Source organism: Salarias fasciatus, chromosome 14, assembly GCF_902148845.1.
Source record: "Salarias fasciatus chromosome 14, fSalaFa1.1, whole genome shotgun sequence".
Taxonomy (NCBI): Eukaryota; Metazoa; Chordata; class Actinopteri; order Blenniiformes; family Blenniidae; genus Salarias; species Salarias fasciatus.
This window is the reverse complement of record NC_043758.1, coordinates 17,581,617-17,599,830: the sequence shown is the minus strand read 5'-3', so window position 1 is coordinate 17,599,830 and position 18,214 is coordinate 17,581,617. Positions and strand designations below refer to the sequence as shown.

At 40.8% G+C, this 18,214-nt stretch overlaps 1 protein-coding gene across 1 annotated transcript in view; it reads left to right on the top strand.

Annotated features, from left to right (window-relative positions):
- The window catches only part of kirrel3b (kirre like nephrin family adhesion molecule 3b), a 153,103-nt gene that overhangs the window by 98,426 nt on the left and 36,463 nt on the right, over positions 1 to 18,214 (top strand). Inside the window, 2 exon segments of the mRNA XM_030108946.1 lie at positions 9,096 to 9,253; positions 15,248 to 15,398. Of these exon segments, the coding sequence (XP_029964806.1) occupies positions 9,096 to 9,253; positions 15,248 to 15,398 (309 nt within the window).

The following is an 18,214-nucleotide window of genomic DNA, read 5'->3' as shown; positions in this document are numbered from 1 at the left end:
AAACAACAAAAAAAAGAAAAGCACTGGCCATAGACAGTAATGAAGTTCCTTCAAAAAGCTCTTGGAACGAAACAGTGAACTTAACCTATCCAAGCTTTTGCATGACTTGCAGGCTTACCCTCAGATGCCAAAGGAGAATCAAGGTCTTTGTGAATTAGTCATGAAGGGAGAGAATGGAGGGTTTCGAGTCCAAAAAAAGACCCCTGAGGCTAATTATATCCCCTGCAGCAGCTTGGCATTTCTGGAGACCTTTGCTCTAATCCTTCTACCTGAGGTTAGTGATCACTGGAGTGAAGGGAAGGGAGATAACTGTTGTTTGATTGAGGTCTTTAGCTGTAAACTCATGTCAGGGGTCCGCTTTAATGGAGATTGTTTCTCATAAATGTATGATTCTTTTGATTTTAGAAAGTCAGTTTATTCTTGACCTCAGTCAAATTGCCATTTAGAGCTGAATCAGCAGTAAAATGCCATAATTTATTAATATCGTATGATTTTTTTTTGCACTTTAGTTAATTCATTTAAATCTGCATGCTACAAATGGATAGCTTCAACATGCATTGTCACTCTAATCTACTTCAGAGGTCACAGATCATCCATTCATCTATCTATCAAACTTATATACCCATTTATTTTCCCAAAGTAAAGGTCACAGGGGATGGAGCGTATTCCAGCGAACACAGTGGTTCTCAAAGTGTGAGGCTGGGCCGCCCCAGATGGATGTCGGAGAAATTCAAGGGATCATAGAAACAGAAGAAATCATGTGATGGATTTTCTCTTTTAATTTTTGAGAAGTTTGACAACAAAAAAATAAGTGGAAAGTCAAACTTTATTAGATATTTCTATGATACAATCTGTTGTATGTGCATGATAAGAACTGTAAAATTGCCTGAAGTTCAAAAATCATCAGCAAACGGTCACAAACTTTGCAGACTGCATATTTTCAATTAAAAGAAGTAGGACAAGAAGACTAATCATTAACCACAACCATGAACTGATGGAAATTTTCCATTCAATCAATAAATTATTTTTCTAAAGGGCACAGTGTGGCTAAAGTCCAGTCGAGAACCTCTCAATTAACATAAGGAGAGGTGCACGGTTTTGCCCAGAAGGTACTGAAACTACCCTGTTTAATCAGAATCAGACAGACGTACAGTAAGTAACCGACAAACTAAATCTCGCTGGAATGATTCTCATGACTGGCTGCACATCTATCACCACGAGTCCTTAAAACTCCGTGAGCTTATTTTGAGCCTTGAAGTCCACATATTATTAGGACTTCAAAGGATAAAATGTTGCAAGATGCGAGAGTGGTTAGCTCGGTGTAGTTGAAAGTTCTGATAAATTTTTTATAGGTATTTATTTTCCTATTCCGGCTCTGCCCAGCGCAGGGTATTAAGGTCACATTGCAGAGAGAGCTATTGAAATCAGCGAGAAGTTGAGAAATGTTTTAAGATGTTCACCGTACTCGCAGCAAATGAAGAGGGGTTACAAAGCTTGACACATCATTAGGAGAATATTTCTTTTCATTTAGCAGAAAATACATGGCTGTCAGCTTTAGAAAGTTGTAAGAATTCACTGTACGTTCAAGATATTTTCCAATCATCCCAAGCTGTGGGCAGTACAGTGGTGCAGTGTTTTGTTCTGTGACCTCACAGGAAAAGGACTAGGGTCTGATTCAGAACTATTATGTGGACTTGTACGCGCTTTCCTCGTGCCTGCAGGGGTTGTTTCGACTTCATCTTGCCTTTCACTCAGCGCCAGCTGATTAAAAGGCAGAATACATCATCTGTGTCCAAATGATATGATTTGTGTGTGTGTACATGCAAAAGTAAACCGTTAGACAGTTTCTGTCAAAACATTGTCTCCATTTTATGTTATGTAAGCTATGCTGTTTCTCCTGTGCGATGACACTTTTTAAAGCTCGTCTCGCATTTGATTTGGATTCATATAGTCAAGGTTTCATTTGATCTCTAAAATGAGTTGTATGTACAGTTGCTGCAGAGAATGAAACTCAAAGACTCTCCGCAAGATCCTTCAAAATGAAATTCATAAATCCAGCGCGATGCTGGTCGTCTGACAAGCATAATTGATAGCATGCCATTTGAATGAACCATTGTGTGAAAGATATTTGTTTTCCCTTTCTTGCATTGTTAATGTTTTGGACCCACGCTCCAGCAACAATATTCATGTACACAAAAGCCCAAGGGTATCTTTTGTTATTGTTGTTTTTCAACTGCCAAAGCTGAATCAGCCGTTTTCTGTGGATAAGTCTGAATTCATTATTTCTCAAGGATCACAGTGCCATCGTTTTAGTAATGGAAATGAACTTTGAGGGCAGGGTAAATAAACAAATAGAAAAAGCTAGAAAGAAATTACAAGTTTCCCTTATGCAAAAAGGCAAAAACAGACAAAGGAAATGTTCCGCAGTGTTTGTGTGTTTTGCACACAGTGTCCACAAATTAAACTCCGCCAGTGCGTCTGGATTATCTTGTTTTATTCATTTCACCGTTTAAGAACAGATAAATCATCCATACCTACAGTATATCCCTGGTACCGAGCACTGCTTTTAAAAACAGTGCGTCCAAGCCACATCCTGAGAAATTTATTACATCTCACAGCCTCCTGTGTAAGTAACCAATTTGTCTCTTACAGAAGCTAATTTGAGTCTAGTCAAGCATCTCAGTGGTATAAGGAGAGATAAGGTGTCCTAAACGGCAGTCGTTCCGTGAGAAAACTTTACGGGAACATCGGTATCACGCTGCCTCCTCTGCCATTCTGTCTGCAACACGAGATGGGATGATAACTACATCTATGATATCGCAGAGCCCGGGAACAGGTGCATGATTATGGCAGACAGGCTGCATGTAGGATTTTTTTTTTCTTTTTTTTTTTTCCAAAAGCATTTCAACAGAAGGAGGAGAAATGACATGAATACATCTGTTCTGCAAAAACAACAGTACCAACTGTGTACAGGTGCTAGGTTGATTTAAATTCACACTACATAGTAAATAGTTCTGCTTCAACTATTCACAATTGTTGTCAGCGAACTGATGATTGGCACTGAGAACATCGTGAAGACCAGACGGGCTAATAATTGGCAGAAACTTCAAAGAACTTCTTTATTTTTCTCTCTCTCTCTTAAATTTGGAACCTGACTCCTGAATTTTCTGCCTCCCACCCTCAAACTCACACTTACTCACACATGCATGGTTACGGAGCGCAGCTCAGCCGGGTGGTGAGCGGGAATGTCAGCACCCTCCCAATCTGTGGAGAGCAGCTTCTGGGGCTGCACATGGCTGCGCTGTGACGGAGCAACCGCCGCGCCTCTCTGACAGCTCTGGCATCTCCCCACTCCTCATCTTCATCCTTCCTTCCCTCCCCACTTTATTTGGCAGTGTTTATAGAGTTCATGACACCAAAAGCTTGCTAAGTGTTTCCATGGTGCATTTATTAAAAAAGTTACCCCAAGCCAGCCCTCTGTCTTCCCCGGTCCGTTCATTTCCTTTATTTCTTTCCCATCGTATTCCTTTTCCCAATTATCCTTTACAAGTTTCAGCGAATTACCCCTGTATGGCCCTTTTTATACATTATTTACACGCTGCAATGGTGTATGAGAGTAACGTCCTTTCATTTTTTGTGTCGTAGTCCTGTCGTTGTGTCTGCACATGCATGCGTGCGCACGCTCGTTTGTTTGTTTGCACACATGACAGAGGATCTTATGGCCTTCAGACAGATGTACAATGACAGCATTTGAAGAGGGCCGGGGGTTTGGGCCAGTGAGCGTCACATTCCTCTGGTATCCACCTGCGCAGGGTGTTCTTCTCCCATTCTTTTTTGTCTGCTGTTTTTCCTGATCTATCTATCGCAAACTCTGCAAGCTGTCGCAGTGGGTGACAGTCGGCCCGTGCAGGCGTTCCTCGGAAATAGACAGGGAAGTCAGGGGGCTCATTGTTGTTCGGGACACGTCTGCAGGAGCACAGTGCTACAGCAGTTACGCGATGCCAAGCCTTCCTTTCTCCCTGCACGATACATCCTCCATGTGAGGATCTCCTCTCTCATTCATTTGACTCCAAGTTGCTTTTCCTTCCCTCGCTCACACTCCTGGAAAGACGGGGCGTTCACAAGATTTCATTGGCTGCGTTGGAGAAGTTCCCCCGGTGCTGGCTTGGCTCAGAAAGCCCAGCAGGGATCACCATCAGCAGCACCAGTAGTTACCAGAGTCAAGCAGTCTTCCCAGCCAACGCGAGCGCATGTTCTCAGTTTCCCCTCACATAAATTCGAGTTTTATGTTTAGTGTTGGGGGAATTTTATGTCCGGTGTGTGGAGAATTCACATGTATCATGGGACAAACGGCAGCTTTATGACCCCTAGGGTTTATTCAGACCCCGCTTGGAGGAGACACACTTACTGCCTGGCACTGTCGAGTTAATTACACATCAATATGCCTTGGTCTCATTTATGGATATCTTTGCTTATGCGGTAAAAGCAAATGATCTCACTGAAGTCTATGTTTTACTGACGTCACTATATTCCTTTTTTTTTTTTTTTTTTCTTGTGATTCAGGAGTCCAAGGCAGGGCCTTCTACAAGTTCATAAATGAAAGCCAAGTCTCAGACCTCCATAAAATGTTAAATACCTTCAAGTAAATCAGTGGAGTATATAGCTATACTGGGTTGGATTTGTGTCAGCTGGTGTTGGATCAGACTATTTCAATCAAACAACAAAGCTAAGAAGTCAGTAAAACAAATGGATAAGATGACACATCAAAGCAGTCTCAAGAAAGCAAATCAAATGAACTGCTAGTAATATGATGTAAGTAATGAACTGGCTGTATCATACAGTTATTATTCATCAGGTCCTCAACTGAAACCACACTTCTTACAGCTTTGATCAATACCGACAGGCAGGATTTTCTTTGTGACTGATCTGTTATAAGTTATCTCCGACTTGCATTAAACCTGTAATCACTGAGATCCTGGCAAAAGCCGGTGTCTACGTGCATGCATGCTGACAGTGTCCATGTCTCTGCATGTACAGAAGAATGCAAATTTGAGAAAGCGTTGAAAGGGATTACATTATTATCCCCAAGAAAAGAAGAAAAAAAAATAGTGAGTGGAGCCGAGTTTGCAGTGAGTCAGCCCTGTAATTAAAGAGGAGCGATCAATCTGTACCACTGACCACACTACTTATGCCAAGTCCATCGAATGGCTGCAGTAAAGAGCTAATTTAGAACCATTAGGGACTGCCGAGTTTGCAAACAGCCCAGTAATGATGATGGCTGATTCAAGTTCAAGGCTTGGCCTCTGTATAACTGTCAGACCTGGCAGTCATAAGACAGAAAGAAGTGAAAGATCACAAGTGAAAAGAAAGAACAAAATAGCATTTTTATTTTTTTTTAGTTAGTTATTTATATGAGATATATGTCAGGATAATGGTCCATGTTCACATTCCCCTCGGCAAGAAAATCCACAAACCAATTGTTGCTCTGCAGGATCCTTTTCACATTAGTTTTTAATGAGCGTTATCTCAAATAGATGCCAAATTCGAAAGTGGAATTATACAGATTTGCTGGCCACATAGATGGTTTCTGTACAGGCTGGCGTATCCAGATCTTGTATTGGACCTCAAATCAAACGAAGGACAGGCAGATACAAAACTATGCAGGATGGAGTCAGCCAGCCGTGCCCCCGATCTCCTGCTTGTGTTCACCATTCACCCCTCAGTGCTGGCACCGCTCCAGAGGGACATGACCTGAAAGTGTACCAGAGCAATGTTTGCCTGCGACTTCTCCTTCCATGTAGCTCCACTGTGCATGAAATCAAAAGCTCTGCTTGCTCTGTGCACTCCGGTATTCCTCAATGGGCAACATAACGCTGAATAATAGTGGACAATTGAGACCATTAAAGGTCAAGTGGAGGCATATAGTGACTAAATAAAATACTGTGTGACTGTGAGGGTATAGCCATTTATTAGCCGTGTAACCTTTCGACCTTTTGCACATGCTCACAGGCACTGATCTCGACTTGTTTGTGGGATATTTCCTTTGAGGACAAAGGGAAAAAAAAAAAGCCCCAAAGCACACTTCCTCTTTGAGTGTTTAGCACGTTTGCAGTAACATGAAAATCACCTCTCTCGGATGTTCGGGATTCATGTCAGCGTCTTATCACTCACATCTTGTCAAAGTCTCCTTTGTAATCTCCCTCTCTGCATATAGAAAACGTTCATGCTTGTCTTACACGCTTGACATTTAATTAATGTTTCAGTCCCGTGTGCGAGCACTGATAGCAAACCAATAACAATCAGCTGTCACACTAATATGAATCAAACCTCAGTACTTCCTCTTTAATGGCAAATGGTGGAGCTGTCTGGAGAGTCCCATCCCAGAATGCCTTTCTTATGCTCCCTGTCTCATTTGCATACCATGTAATATCTCTATTCTTAGCACAAGAGGACAAGAATGTGATCTTCTTGACCTTGTTTCCAATTGCTGATAAAGGACTAGGAGGTGACCACATTCTCACAAAGAGTCTTCCCTACTTGCCGAGATCAGCACACTCTCTTGTCTGATCTGCTTGTGCTGACCCGAGATTCCTCCACCTCCTCCCAACCCCTCCGCATAATAATGAAGGCCGGATGAAAGCGGGAGTCAGTCAGAATTAACATTGCATTTCAAACTCTGGCTCATAATGGGAACCGGTGTGTCTGAACTTTCTTCCAAACAGCAGATTTGCTGGTTTTAGGCTGTCAGAGCTGGAGTTGTCTGGTCGAGAGTTTGAGTCCAGACGTCACAGTTCCCACGCCGGTCTGACTCAGTCCTGACTCACAGTCGGCGTGTGACACGTTCTATGACAATTTGAACACACAAACATTTGCCAACATTTTCCAATCAATAGCCTTACGTAAGCCATTAGTCACTGAAGCAAAAGCCCAAAAATACCACCCCGATCCGTTAATAAACTACAGCACGGCCAGATAGGACATATATAAATATAGAAATGAAATGTATCCTGTGAAAGTAACACGTGTGTTTCTCATTAAAGTCACACAATCTGTTTGGGCTTGCATTAAGAGCCTTATTGAAGGACTCACTGTGGAGACACTTGTAGGTATTTCTGATATGTTAAGACAACAGGAATGTGTCATTCCATGATAACAAAAGCTTCAACAGATACACTGCGTGTGTTTGCATTTTAGTACCGTGTTTTGAGAATATCATGTTTTTTTTTGTTTTGTTTTGTTTTAAATTGAACAGTCCTAATAGACTGCTCTATCTTGCAACCAAACAACAAATTATATTCGACTGTTTTGCATGAGACAAAATCTGAATGAATTGGAATAAAGCAGGTGGAGGCTTCAGCAATTTGTTGTTGTCGAAAATGCAGTGAACTATCACACACTCACACACATTTGCGCACACACACAAAGCTACTAAACAATAGCAATATATACATACCGCAGTGTTAATAACTGGAGGATAACAGGAATATAAGGCTCGCCTTCATCCTTTCATGCTTCATTATTGTCTTCAAAAACGTATAAAGGTTGATGCATCTGCATTTACTGGATGCGTTTGCTCTACATGGGCTAAAACACTGATTCTGTCATGAGCGGATACACGACAGGAATACTAATGCAAAAAATAAAGAAGAATGTAAAAGGCTTAAATATGGACTCCATTTCTTTATGGGGATCCATTGTTGTCTTAGAAGGGTAATTTCAACGCAGCAGGGCATTAGCAGAAGCTGGCACCGACAATGGAAAACTTTACATAAAGAGGTAATTGCACAAAGTAATAGTAATTGGCCAGTGTTGAATAAGAATGTCGGCCATAAATAGCATGAAATGTATAAATTGATTTGTCAAATACGAACAGAACTTCAAGATAAGCGGAGATGTCGGCCTGTGATTAAAACCAAAGGTTCTTTTTTTTTTTTTTTTATGCCCAAAAAAACACAATTAGCCGCATCAAAATCAAACAATGTTGAGTAACGTCATGAAAAACCTGAGGGAACAATATAAGATGCAGATATGTACACTCTGGCCCGTCATTCTCATTTATGTCTGTCATGAAAGAGTATTTTCATTCCGATTGTCATTAAATGTACAAAAGCACGCCAAATTACATATTCTTTATTCTCATTCATCACATATCTCTTTGACATCATAAATGTAACCCATAACAACCTTTCTTCCAATCACGATGCTATTGCGAGGGAATATGGCAGCTGCCTGCAGCCTTTGATTTCATCTTGCCCCAGATCTGCATTGTAATGAGCACTCAGGTCAATCAATAATTCACTGCAGCTTCACTTCTTAAAAAAGGAAAAGGGGAAAAAAAAAAAAAAAAAAAAAAAAAACACAGATCGGCTCATGGGTAAAATGGGAATAGGTCTTTGATCAGTACCATTAGAGGCGCATATAGCACCGTTGTGATACATTCTTCCCTCTCTTGTATTTGTCGAAACTTAAACAAGTCAGGGGGAGAAGCATACGTCTGTGCGTCTGAGGGGGGGGTTACACACTGACTGACTCACACTTAATGCCGACGTGTATCAACGTGCTCTGTCTGCTTTGAGTGATGATGGAGTTGATTGTTATTTAGAGAATCATGCTGTGACTTCAAGAAAGCTTTCTGCGCCTCCACCGGCATCTTTCACTAAGTTCTCCATTAAATACAGGGCAAATACACTTCTCACTGTGAAGTCATTACCTTCCATGAGTGCTTCATAATAGAAGTGGGTTTTATTTTTCTGAAGAAACCTAATCTGTGCGCATTAAAGCAAAGTTTTGTCTCCTGTTGGTGTCTTAAGTACACCCATTTTATGGCAGCTAGCTTTGAAATAAGGCTGCATTTCATGCTGTCAGATCCTCGCAGGTGCCATTAGTTTAGTCTTGTGTTTCATATTAGATTCTCTGTATTAGTGTTGGGTACATACACCATATCAAAAAGGACAGAAAAATGAAAAACAGAACAAGATATTTTGTGTAACAAATGTATTCATTTTCAATTTTGTATTGAGAGTCAAACAATCTGCAATTAGTTTTCCAATAGATATAAACCACAAATATTTTTTTTTCCCCCTCTGTTTCGATAGTTCCACCAGAAGAACCGGTCATCAGTGGAGGACCAGTCGTGAGCCTGAGGGCCGGCGACCCTCTCAACCTGACCTGCCATGCTGACAACGCCAAACCTGCAGCCTCCATCATCTGGATCCGCAACGGAGAGGTCCTGAACGGGGCCATGTACTCCAAGGTAAGCATTGAGGTGTGTGTCACTCCAGCTCTGTAGACGTTCTGGGTAGAAGATGGCGAATTAAATGACAGGATCGGGTTTTATTGCTATGCTGCTGATACAGGAAACAAAAACAACACTTAACTGTTGTGCAAGCTACACAACAATGTAATCACAATATATGTAGCAGTGTAGGAGAATAACTGAGACATAAGGATGCTAATAGTGTGTAGCAATAGGACAGGATGCATTTAAATTTGGTTTTCTCCCTGCTTTACTGCCAACGTGCTAAAACTTGGAGACGACCAGCACTTACACTCAATATTTTGTCTCTGCCTCTCAAACTTCTGAAATGCCTCAAAAACCAAGATTACATTGTGATTACCAAAAAACTGCCTGACATTTTTTCCTTCACCATAACAATTGGACTCAGACAGGCAGCTGGCAAGATCATGAAACTATCAGTGACTTTGCATCTCTCCGTGGTGTTGGGATCCCTTCTTTCTGTGACATTTATCTTCCCAACCTGTTAGAAAATCCGCTCTGTCACTTCCAGGACGGTATAATTCCCAGTGACAGATCGTCTTTCCACTCCTGACGCCGTAATACACAACAGTGGCCGTGTGCGCCACAGTGTGGCGTGGGGATCACCTGACCTCATATACTCCTGATTGACATTAGCCTTCAAGGCTAATCACGCATTCAGAGCTGTCATGTTCCATTTCCATTTAAACAAAGGACATAAAGAGACGAGGCACTTTACGGCACCGACGCCTCCCCTGCCCCCCCCCCCCCCCCCCCCCTCCCGCTCCCCGCGCTGCCTCATCCCATTATCGGCTTTTTTCAAAGAGCAGATAAATGCCATTGATTGGACCGAGGTGCGGCACCGGGCCGTTTTGAATGAAGCGATCGCTGGAGGTGCCGTTCGCTAATGGTGGGCGGGAAAACGCACTTCCTGTGTTCACTTCCTCTCAGAGCGAACGCAGATACGAGGACATTCTGTGCTGGCGCCTGATGGATGGATGAAGTACGCCGCTCCGCTCTCTTATCTCCGTCGGCCAACATTAAAAAGCAATGGCTTCAATTAAAAGAAGATGACTCTTTTTTTTTGGGATGGGGGGGGTGGGGGTCCAAAGAGCAGCGGGGGACATTTTGTAAGCATAATCATCTGCTCCGATGGTCGTCTCATATCCCACAGATGAAGAGGACTAATGTGAGCAGATGTGGTGGAGGAGTCACAGAAATGGCCTTCCTGATGGCGTCGTGTGTAATGACAGTTGTGACCCAAAGATAATTTCCCACTGTAGGCCTCCAAAACCCCATTTCTTTGACCTCATAGAAAACTATTTGCTGGACCAGTGGGTAGAGAGAAACTATATATGATTAAACCTATCAGTTGGCAGAAGTGTGTGTTGCTTTCTCCTACTCAGGGAGTTTGCAAGAATGATACAGTTCTTATCATTAGTGAGTAAAAAAAAAAAAAAAATGGGAAAGAAAACATATGAGAATAATTGAGTGGCAGAATCTAAACATGAAAATTGTCTGTTACTTTCCTCTTTTCCTTAACTGTTATTATTGAGGAGCAGCTCTGTGGTTGTTTATATTGTGCAGCCTGTGATTATGTGCTGTGGTTTGGAGTCCTGCACATTTTTTTCCTGATTTTCTTTTTCTTTTTTTTTGTTTGGGAGTGATACTATAAATCATTGTGGAAAGAAAAAAAAAACATTCTCCAACCAGAAAGTCATTCCACCGAAGTGCGACATATATTTTCCTTTTCCTGAGTGCTTTGGTGGCGAGCTGAGAGGCGAGCGGGAGACTCCTGATTTATTCCAGTCTTAGGAGATTTTATAAGATATAAAATGAAATTGTAATGACATTTTATGAGCCCCGTTTTACTGGTGACAACAAGATGGGTGTTTTTTTGTGAACTCTTTGCAGTTAAAGTGTGTCGGAGTTGAATGCCATATGAAATTGCGAAAGTTAGAGCAAAATTGATATTATTTTCAACAGGAAAAATAATAATCTACTTTTAAATCCTGGGTTCTTTCTGTTTCTCAGCATTCTTCTTTCCGCCACTTTCATTATTATCCCCCCATTCAGCCACAAGCGTTTCAGTGTAATTACAGCACTTTATTGTATTTTAGTCGCCGCTTGCTGAATCATATACTCACAAATAAAGTACCTTAATAATAATTGGTATGAACTTTTTTTTTTTTTTTCTTTTAGGACAGTTGTGGTCCTGAAGGCCAAAGAACTGTTTTCTCTGAAATATAAATGCTCTCCAATTTGTTCACGACTGTAACTAAAAGTAAAGGGTGATCAATTCAAGTGAATGTTTTGAACAACTTTTTGAAAAGGTCTTTTTTTTGGATGAGCGGTGAGTCAGAAAGAAGACAAAGAGAAGAGCTGAATAAAAGAACTGACCAAAGTAACCCATTGTGCATCTTTAATGGTTCAGCGCTGGATAATGACAGCGTGTAAAGATAAAGCCCTCAACATGTTCGGGTTCTGCACTATTAATACTGACGGACTGCTGACAACTCAAGGTTACATCTGCTATCGGATCAAAGGCATGTTAGAGGAGTAAACTAGAATATTAATGTTGTATAAATTAATGTTTGCTCACATGGTAACATTAACACTATTCTGTGGTGTTTTTCTCTATACATGCCTACCGGGTCTCAGTGGGTCGTTATAATCTCACGTAGTGCTTCTTTTGATATCAACGACCCTGAAGTCTCTATGAAATAGTTAAAAGAAATAAATCTGATAGTTTTACCTGAATGCTTACCAAATTATAGCGTACATGAGAACATATGTATTTGTGATCAGTCAATTTTTTATGTTAAATGTCATATTTATCTAAGATGTTGCTTCATAATTAAGTATTGTTACACTTCGGCTGCATGGCTGTTATGGTCTTAAGTTAATTTTCACTCCATAAACTGATCAAAGACAGAAAAAAACAGAGAAAATGAGGACTAAAAGTAAACATAATGTCAAGTATTATTGAGTGGATAACATGTTAGAACTTCTTTTAATCACAAGATACTCAGAATGACAGGAATTTGAAGCCACCACCTGCAGAACACTTTTTATATTCTCCTTTCTGGAGTACAAACACTTAGAGCGTCGCCACTCAGCATCCACCGTGTTCATTAGAGCTTATTAAGCCTTTGTTAAAAGTTGATTGGTATTCAGGGTTGGACGTTAATTACCATCTTAGATATATGTGTCTGCTCAGGCTTCTTTGCTCATGCTTCATTATGTGTGTAAGACATACGTTTCATGAATTTGATATTTGTCTTTAACCAGTGGGCTCAATTATTATTACCGACCACGGCTGGCAAGCCTGCCAGGTTAAAAAAAAAAATAATAATAAAAAAATGAAATAGAAAATTGGCTAACACGTTATGTATTCACAAAAGGTCAAAGTCCTGTTAATGTTCAGTCTATAGGTATAGCAGTTTTCTCAGCGTGGCTGTACAGCGGGTGTTGGGTGTTAATTGGGTGCAGACAACCTGGCATCAAATCAGCGCTGATGCTGTCGAGGTTCCTACAATAGTATCAATGAGTTTATCCTCAGAGGCATTTTTCAATAAGTCCTCTGGCTTTATACTTCTCAAAAATTCTAAGTCACCTCAGTCATTTTTTTTTCACGTTTTTCATTCATAATGTGTTACAGGTGGCCAAAAAAATGCTCACATTCTTTCCTAAAGTAGGAGCAGTTCAGGTTATAAAATGTATGTTGGTGTAGAAGTAAAAGTTTCTTTTTAACCTTCATGATAAATTACATCCCTTTTCATGTCTGTTTAACATTTTGGTGCACAATAAAGCTATGTTTCCTTTTATGTTTTCTGCCATGGAACCAGAAATATTCAAATTGTATCTCAGCACTGAGTTAGATCTAATATGATATAAGAAAGAAGAAACTGGTGAAGTGAAGCGAACATGATTTGAAGCACAATTTCTTATGTGAAATTGAAAACTTTAGTATTAAATACAGAATTACAGTAGTGAAATGTAAAATTGGATTTTTTCTGTGTAACAGTTGCAGGTCACCTGGTCTGTGTTCTCACTTCAACAATGGCTGCACTTGATGTGTTTCATTTAATTTGTTCCCCCCTCTGTTTCTCAGTGTTCTCCATAATCCAGTTTTAAATATACTCGGACAGTGCAGCTCCAGTCTCAATCCGGTCTCAAACTTCAGCCGTTCCTCCATCAACCTGATGAGAATATTCCTCACAGAGGCTTCGGGCGCTACACATGAAAATGTATCAATTTGTAATGTGGCGCGGTGTCGAATTCAACGCAGCAGCCGGCTAACCCCCTCCCGAAGATTAACGACTTCAGACAGGTCCGGAGCGACGAGGGAAACAATCCTGATTGTGTCAGAAAGGATATTACATTGACATATCCCGCGTCTGACAGCTAATGTGTTCTGCTTTAGAAGTGACTCACGCACGGCCATGACTTCCATCACGCGGTCCTTTACATACAAATGGGCTTCAGAGACGCATGCATGGGATCCATAATGTTCCCTCACAATGAAGCGCTCATTAAAGCACACAGGAGCTTGTTTACTTGCACAGATTTTTATTGTCTAAAGTCATAAGCGCTTAAGAAGTACCTTGAGCTACTCGAGCTATAAAACGGCTGGATGTCTTTTGAAACGTCTTGCCGTCTGATTTTACAAGTTCAGTGACATTTTAATTATAACATTCTGACTGTGACAAGCTTAAATAAGAAAGACAGTGCACAGGCTGCAGTTTTATTAAACTGAAACCCTTGCATTGGAGTGGTGAAATGCAAAGATAATTACTCTTGGATTGTACTTTGACAATGAACCACAGTTTGAATCAGCTCATGATGATTGAAGAAGAAATTATTATAATGATTTTAAACATATTTGCAGCATAGCTTTAATGGACTTTGCAGAACATAAGTTTTAGCTGTGGCATGAAGAGTTTTTTATCCAGAATCTAAGTGAAATAGCTTGCCGAGACGAGGTGGCCTTTGGATTTTTTTGGTAGATGTGGAGCATCGCTATGAAGCTCTTAAATACAGAGGGGGAAAATAAACAAAACAAAACAAAAAAAAAAAAAGTCAGTGAAAGTATTTATATTTTTGTGAGGCTAAACCAATGGTAGCGGTGCACTGAAGCAAATCCACACTGAGATCCTACCGGTCAATGCCGAGCTTCTGCTTCTATTTCAAGCATAGTGTTTGATGCGCTCGGCAAGCAGGGTCCTCTTTTCTTCTGAAATGCAGAGCAGCGGCGGGGCCGCTCTAAAGAGATGGCAGGGAAATGCATCTTGACTTTGTGGTTGACCACACTGTGCCCCGTTGCCCACGCAATTTGTTCTAGTCAGTGACTTTGTTCTGTCCCGCACTAGTTAACATAGACTCCCAGAGCCCTCCCCTGAGCGTTTGAGGGAGAGTGAGAGCTACTGAGCGCTACCAACCGATTCCAGATGGCTTCCACAATGTAGGGCTCAGAGGATGAGCGCTGAAAAGAAGATTGATTTCCTTTGTGGAGTATGACAAGCCATGCACTAGAGCGCAGCTCTCCAGACATACAAAAGGAAGCAAAGAAAAAAAAAAAAAAACATATTTCTACTTTTATTCATATCAGTGTGCTTCGCAGTGAAACTACAGGCTGGAGAGTTCTGAGGGTTTGTCTCTGGTTTCCTGAGGGAGAAGATGTGTGTGTTCATGAATGTTCAGCCCCTTTTTTTAAAAAAACAATTTTACACCTTCTCCATCAAAGCTTATCTAGTAAAGAATTGTTCCACCTCTCTTTTCCGTTTGACAGTCACTTAAGCGGTTTATAATTTTAGCCTGAATCGAGGCTTTTTGAAGGCTTTAGTAGAAAAAAGAAAAATATTTTGGACTGACTGCAGACACCAGGATCGTGAGAACTTCTGTTCATTGATTAAAAAAAAAAAAAAAAGAAGAAGAAGAATCAACCAAACACTCATTCACACAACTGCATTTACTTTTTGTGTGTTGCAGACCTTGCTCCGGGACGGCAGGAGAGAAAGCACCGTGAGCACGCTCTACCTATCGCCTTCCAACATCGAGACGGGTCAGCAGATCATCTGCAAGGCCTCCAACAAGGCCGTGCCCAACGGCAAGGAGACCAGTGTCACGATTGACATTCAGCGTAAGCAAGCTGCTCCCTATACCTTCTCTCTGGCATTTTCTCTAATCCTTAGTGGTTAGTTTAAAGCGTTTATTAAAACCTCTGCATCACGAGTGCAGACAGCGAAAGCGGAGTCCAGTGATCACAAAGACACTAGTCTCATTACCGCACGGTCAAAACTATCTACTTTGAAAAAAAATGTAGAAACTCAAAAAGTATGTTCTATCCTTTGTTGTTTTTTGATCAAAAGTTATTTTCCAGCTGCTATCTTCGGATTCACATCCTTGTGGCTCGTGATAGATGATTGTCAGGGTGAATTTAGGAGTGGCGTTCGATTCTCCTGGCGCTGACTGATTGATAGAAGCCTCAACCTTCAGAATCAACCAATGGGTTGCCAGTATAACTACAGTTATACTATAACCTACAGTTAACTACTATAACCTCAGTGAGTCTCACAGCCGCACAGTAGGAGAGGCGCGTTCTTGTTTTCTTTTATTTGTTTTCATTTATTTTCTTTTATTTTCATTTTGCAAAACTGAAAAAAACAATGGAAGGCAGAAAAAGAAGTTGGTTTTCTACAGAGGAGCTTCTGCGTGTGCGAGAGTTCAGTGGTAACAAGGAAACAATGCCTGATGTAAATAGTTATTTTATATTGTTTTAACTGTTGCTGCTGTTGTCGTGCTGTTGTTGTGTTTCATATATCTTATTTGAAATACGTCTGTTTTATTGGTGGTTTTAAATCTAATTGTTTTTGCTTTGTTTTTTGTTTTTTTTTGTAGGTAAGAAAAAATGTATACATTTTCTACCAGATGGATTCACTCCGACACGCTAACACATGTCTTCATTCTGACACTTTGAAAGTAATCTCACAAGTATTTGCTGTTGGGTACATCATTTCAGACAGGAGGCAGAAAGATGGGCCTTATTGAAGGTGCCTTTGTTAGAGAAACATGAGCAAAATCATGTTTTAAAAGTAACCAGTACAGGTCACATTGGTGGTATTTCACACACCGAGGCGTGCCACTGTGCAAATATGAAGGATTCATTCTAGGCGCTGTTGGAAATGTAGGACTTGTTTCGATTTGGCTTTCATATGAGGAAGGTGGGTAGCTTGGTGATGCATCAGTCATTTTTGTTTGCTGTGATGAAATATCAAAGGAGCTGTCCATCTAAAATGAATAGAACTGCCTTCTTTGGTCCAGCATACCTGCCTGCTGTGTCGCTTCACAAACTGTCTACACCTCTTTTGTTTTCCCGCGCATGCCATCAATCTTTTTGATGAGAGCATCCCCAATTCCCCCTGCAAAATAGGCAAAGTAAGCCCAGCGTGTAAAACACATTCAGCCTCAATTGTCAGGAAATCTTTTTTCGATCAAAAACTGCTCACAGTAAGAGAAGGGCTTTGAACAAAGGGATTTTGCATCGCTCACAACCCCTTCAACACCATTAAGTATGACTAATAAAGCAGAAAATGCTATTTAGAGAGCCATTATGACTGACGGCTCCATTCTTTTCATTATGAACACCACAAGAGGCGGGCATGGCGAGAGTGGGCACGGCACGATCAGGACAACTCAGGCACGGGAGTAAAAATGATTAACAGTTTTTTTTTTTTTGGTGTTTGCAACCCTTGCAGTTTGAGCTCCTTGTTTTTTTTTTTCATGCAGAGGGGGAAGTCTTCCCACATGTAAAACTGATTTGTCACCATGTATAATGATGCGACTGATAAATGCTCGCGATCATATCATCATTTCTTGGTCGTGAATGTGTGATTTAACCCTGAAAAATGAGTGGAGCAGATTTCTAATTAGCATTCCAAGATGTGCTCTTTACACAATTAAAGCTCCTGAAAACATTTTTCGCAGCATGAGATCAAACTGAGCGACAGCAGAGACTAATTGTCGAGACTCAAATTGTCTCCCACAAGGCTTAGGCTCGCGTCTCCCCCACTCTCTCGCTCACCCTCTCCTTGACGTGTTCAGTGGGGTTCACCAGGGTTCATCAGAGCCTCTGGAGTTTGTATTTTCAAAATATCTTGCCCCTGAAATGAAACATATCACGACTGAACATGGATTCCTTTTGTGCTTGGATATAGATTCTGCTTAATTTTAGTGCACTGCAGCTTCTTCACAAGGTTATTGGCAGCATCTGCATGACACAAATGAAAATATAACCTAAGGTTTGGATACACACAATGCATTTCAAGGTTCCATTATGAAAAAAAACCGACATTGGACAAAAAAAAAAAAATTACATATTCGAAGGTAAACTCAGCTGAGGTTCCTGTAATTGTATGGATTTACATTTACTTTTTTTTGATCCAATGATAAAATTACATTTATTAGCTTCATCACACGGCAACACAAAGCTGGACGTCTGGAAGCCCTTCAAATGTAAGCACACTGTAGGATGAGCTCCATTGTCGTCAGACTAAAGAGGCAGTACAGAAAAACTGTGTTCTAATTCAGGGACGTGATCCTCCGACAGAGGTTAGTCTTAAAAGCACCTGAAGGGCAGGCTGTACCAAATCACATTATGTGGATAATTCTATTACTTCCTAGCTAATTACCAAGCCGTCACCCTTAAATGGCGAACAAAGTTTCAAGTACCAGTACCTGACAGTATCTGTAACCATCCGTCTGACCTGCATTTACTTTAATGAAGTTCAAGTGTTGTTTATTATTAGTTGTTTATCAGGGACATGATGGCACAACCAATTTATATATCTTCTTTTTGTTACGGGTGTGCTCAATTGAGAAAATGTTTAACGTGTGCAGCGTCTGCAACAGACGCGTCACAGTGCAAAACATAGGAGACAGGAAAAAAAGATGAGATGC